This window comes from Musa acuminata, chromosome BXJ2-10, assembly GCF_036884655.1.
Source record: "Musa acuminata AAA Group cultivar baxijiao chromosome BXJ2-10, Cavendish_Baxijiao_AAA, whole genome shotgun sequence".
Taxonomy (NCBI): domain Eukaryota; kingdom Viridiplantae; phylum Streptophyta; class Magnoliopsida; order Zingiberales; family Musaceae; genus Musa; species Musa acuminata.
The window spans coordinates 30,032,917-30,037,945 of NC_088347.1; the positions used below are offsets into that span (position 1 = coordinate 30,032,917).

Here is a 5,029-nt window from a genome sequence, read left to right on the forward strand (position 1 = left end):
CTCCCTGTGGAAACCCACACCCCACGCGGTCCTCCACTCGGGCTCTCTGTCTCTCTCTCTCTCTCCGTCTTCTTCTTCTCGCTCCTCTTGCCTCTGTTTCCACCGCGGACCGCCGCAGAGAAACGACTGGGAGAGGAAAGGAACGAGCTTTCGGTCGAGCGGAAAGGTTTCTTTCTGCTGCTTTCTGGCGGGGAAAAGGGAATCGATGGGGAACTGCGTGATCTCTTCGTCGCGGGTCGAGAACGCCCACACCCCGCGGAATGCCTCATGTGCGTGCTCTCTTTCTTGGATTTGATGCTTAAAGCCGGGATCTTTTTTATGCCTCCGTATGGTGTTTTCGACTTGGTTGCAGAGAAATCTTTAAAGCTTCTTCTTTCGTGCTCACTTAATTTGTTGGATTTCTGGATTTTGACTGTATTATATTCTTTGTGTAGCGTAGATGTTCTTTGTTACCGAGTATGAAGCTGGGAATTTGGTCGAGCTCTCTGCCTAATTTGTTGGATTAATGCTATGTATGCTGGGCCAAGTGATGATGAGTTCGTTTGTGGTGGAAATTAGATTTAGAGCCCATACTTGATTCCCAAAATTTCCTTTTTTATCTCACATTATCTAGTCTTGTCTCGAACCTTTGGTGATCATGTTGTGATTACTTCTTTCCTTTCTAGTGGATTCCCTGCTTAACTGTTGATGCTGATATCAGTTTTTGTTTTCCCTTTCTGGGAGGAAAACCTTGAAACTAGCTAGATATAGCAAAATACTATGGTACTTGCCAGGATTACTACTCATTACTGGATAGAGTTTGGTGGGTAGTCAATGTTTTTGGCACAAGTGTGTTTTACTTGCTATGGCAACTCCATATGGATGCATTTGCAGCTTTGCATGCGCGCAGATGTTAGAATCTGATGCAAACCCATACCCAAGTGGCCTATTTGGCAAGGAGACAACATGGAGATACAACAACATGTGGAAGAAGAATGATCTGAAGAACAAAGTGACGCATGTTCATAAGAATCGACTTGCTATTGTTCCTTTTTTTGGCATCGAATAGTTGACTAAGGAAAGCCGGGTAAGAGTAATACTGCCAGGAGAACATAATTTATGATCAAATGGAATCAAAGTAGTTAGTTGTGTGTTCCCGTGAACGAGGTTTAAGATCATCTGTTGCGATAGCTACACATCTCGTGCAGGAAGAAGAGAGGGTCAGTTATATCCCAGATTGTTTTTTCCAATTAATGGCTGATGCTCCGATCGATAAAGCTGGTGTTGTGGTATTTTGACTTTAAGCAATTTTGTCACAATTTCTTGTTTCTTCCTTTTGACAGATCCTCCAAAGGTCGTCGCCAGTAAAAGAAGTTTATTTTCAGTTTCTTCATCTCGGGCAACATTCTCGTCCCCTTCAACTCTGTCTGTGCCTTCTTTTAGCGATAAGACGAGCAACGGGAATCTTTCTACACCAAGAACTGAAGGCGAAATATTATCCTCCTCACAGTTGAAGGCTTTCACGTTCAATGAGTTGAGAAATGCCACGAGGAACTTCCGCCCTGACAGCCTTCTAGGGGAAGGAGGATTCGGTTATGTCTACAAAGGTTGGATCGATGAACAAAGTTTTTCTGCTACGAAGCCTGGATGCGGAATGGTTGTTGCTGTCAAGAAGCTCAAGCCTGAAAGTTTCCAAGGGCACAAGGAATGGCTGGTTTGTTTCCTACACCATCTGCTCCCTCTGTTAAATTCTATGTTAATACTTCTGTATTCTGACTACAGTTGCTGAATGATTGCAGACAGAGGTTGATTATCTAGGTCAGCTTCACCATCCAAATTTGGTTAAGCTCATCGGGTACTGTTCAGAGGGTGACAGTAAACTTCTGGTCTATGAATTCATGCCAAAAGGCAGCTTGGAAAATCATCTGTTCAGAAGTACGTAACAAAAAGAAATATATACTTCATGACATAACATCTCATGAAACATTGGCTTCACGGTTAGAAGCAGCAAGGCACCACCATCGTCTAGGTAGAAAAGAAGGAACCTAAAAATAGCGCTTATCGTAGAGGGTAGAACACATTGTTTATCTGAAACTACTGCTTCACAGTAACCCTATAGGCAGAATGTTGACCTTTTGTATCGTTCTAATATATTATTCAGTGATCAGGCACTGTGCCTATCGTGTCTTGGTTATATGTTAGCTTAGCAATCACGATAGTTTCTCTAGAATTTCTTGGTTATTTATTGACAATCCATCTGACATTGTTTTTCATGGATGCTTCTTCCAGGAAGTGCTCAACCACTATCATGGACGACAAGGATCAAGGTTGCAATTGGAGCTGCTAGAGGGCTCACCTTTTTGCATGACGCTGAATCTCAAGTTATATATCGAGATTTTAAGGCCTCCAACATTCTGCTTGACTCGGTATGTTATTGATGTGGAGAGCGAGAGAGTGTGATTAGGTTGCTAATAAAAGAGGGTGGCTGAAAACATATAAGCTAGAAAAAAATGTTTCTCAAGACTTTTCTTGTTACGCAGGAGTTTAACGCCAAGCTTTCAGACTTTGGCTTGGCAAAAGCTGGACCAACCGGAGATAGAACTCATGTGTCGACCCAAGTCATAGGCACTCATGGATATGCAGCTCCAGAATATATCGCAACAGGTTTTGTCTTCTAGCTATTAAACCTTGTTCACTCATTTTTTCAGCGTATCTGAGATTAGATTGTGATATAGTATCGGTCTTAAGACACCTACATGATCATTCGGTTAGAATACTTCTTGAACGATTAAAGAAATTCTCTGGAATTCAGTAAAATTCATTTTGCTAATTCAGTCGCCCATAATTATCATCGAAAAACACAAAGTAAAAGGAAATTCTTAGAATTTGAAGCCAACAGAGACCAAAATTTCAGAGATGGCCTGATGTAACTTAACTCTTAAGAAGGCCAAAATTTCTCGGAGCAGCTCTTTGGAGGTAAAAATGGCAAGCTTGTAGACGGCATTGTTCATCTCTATACGTTGACTAGCCAACTAATTAAAACTCAAAATTCATTAATATGTTATCGACCCTTCTTTCTTTCCTTCCTTTCGGATAGCTTTGTTGTTTATGAAGTTTGACTTTAGAAGCATCCAATATTTTACAGGTAGACTTTCGGTGAAAGCTGACGTCTACAGTTTCGGGGTTGTACTATTGGAGCTCTTGTCTGGGCGTCGAGCCGTCGACAAATCAAAGCTGGGCATAGAGCAGAACCTGGTGGAATGGGCGAAACCCTGTTTGGGTGACAAGCGGAAAGTATTCCGGATCATGGACACAAGGCTGGAAGGGCAGTATCCAAAGAATGGAGCTCTTGTTGTTTCCATGCTTGCTTTGCAATGTATCGACCATGAGGCCAAACTCCGGCCTCGTATGTCTCATGTCTTGGCCTCACTGGAGCAATTGCAAGATCCCAAATCTGCAGCGTTTCCTCCGCAAGCTGATCGACACAAGACCTCCTGTGCCATCTCCAAGTCACCAACGACGCATCGTCATTCGTCGCTACACCCAGCGGCGGCCGTAAGGTCTCCATTGCCCCCGATAGCGATCACCACTGGAACACTAAGCTAGAGACTTCACTGGAACTAGTATTGTCAGGTCCAATTTCGATCAGGATGAGTCGCTAATCTGTTTTGTGCTTCTCTTAAGTTAGTTTATAGATTGATGTTTGTACTTCACATCATCTGTTGTAGGCACTTGTCCTTAAAAAATTCACCAGAAAGTCCATTGACAATTGCTTTCAGGTGCATGTTTCATGGTTCTTCTTGTGATCATAGGAATGCATTAGTGTGGCTTCTTATGCCATGATCTTGGTTTTGTTCTGTTTCTGCTGTAGCAAATGTCATAGATTGGCAAGCCTATTACTGATTGTGTCTTAGTTTCATGTGCGAGAACTTAAATGTGAGGTAAACTCTCGTCAACCTTCTTATGCTCATCAAATGTGTTACAAACAATAATGAATAGATAGAAGATTTGAGACGAAGGATCACATAAAGACGCATAGGTAATTCACTGCCAGCAGAGAAGTGCAAAAAAGGAAAAGAAGACTATCGAAACCATTCTTTCCGCACGTACACACGGTGGGAGAAGATGAGCTATGGAGACCACCACCTGAAAGCTAGTGAAGAAGGAAGAATCCGCGACACAAGTAGACGGCTGTAAGCATCGATCTAAAGCTCTGCATCAGGTTTCCCACTAGGCTTCGACACAGTCCTCTTCGCCTTCTCCTTGGTCTTGTGAGCCGCCTTCTCTGCGACCTTCGCCGCCGACTCCGCCGCGTGCTCCACTGCCCCTTTGCTCGTCTCGAAGCTCCTCGACGCTGCTTCTTTCACCACTTCCCATGCACTCTACTCACCCCTTCCATATCTTTCCCTACATCACGTCATCAATATCACAAATCATCATCATCAAAGATACAACATAAAGCTTGGATTCTCTGAAACCCCGGCCTCTGATCACAGAGAGCCTGAAATAACATAGACGAGTAACTATGAACAGGATGCGACGTGAGAGAGAGAGAGAGCTCGACGTTGAATCAGGTGGCCGAAGATTCATGCAGGCAAGCTTGGCCCATGTCCTGATGGTATCCCACCGGCTTGCAGATCTAGTGAGGCCGATGGCCCTCTCCACCGGCTGCGGCCCCTGCTGCTGCTGCTGCTCTGCTCTCTCGTGCCGCATCTCATTCCCCTTGGCCTCCTCTCCACCGTCATGGCCACCTTGGACTGATGATGGGGATGTTAGCGAAGAGAGCAGGAGGAGGAGGAGGAGGAGGATGAGGGAGGAGGAGCATGTCGGCGACGTGGAGGTTCCCCCGCCGGCAACCATGGAGAGCCGTGTATGGAGGCGGTACAGCGAACGGGTGTTGTGACCGCTTCCTGTTCGACGTGCTTTACGTGGAGCCCTGTTCGGTTGTTGCATGGGAAACGTGGCACGTGTAGGTCATAAATCTCGATCGAATCCGTCGCTTCCACTGCTGCGTGTCAACATGTAAACCCAAACTGTGTACACCAGCAAA

At 44.7% G+C, this 5,029-nt stretch overlaps 1 protein-coding gene across 1 annotated transcript; it reads left to right on the top strand.

Moving 5' to 3' along the window:
• LOC135625045 (probable serine/threonine-protein kinase PBL3) lies at positions 1-3,819 on the top strand. The gene is made up of 6 exons (XM_065129290.1): positions 1-269; positions 1,323-1,693; positions 1,779-1,914; positions 2,269-2,405; positions 2,520-2,643; positions 3,125-3,819. The coding sequence occupies exons 1-6, from the start codon at positions 206-208 to the stop codon at positions 3,583-3,585; spliced, it is 1,293 nt and encodes a 430-aa protein (XP_064985362.1). The 5' UTR covers positions 1-205; the 3' UTR covers positions 3,586-3,819.
• Positions 3,820-5,029: the final 1,210 nt, after the last annotated feature.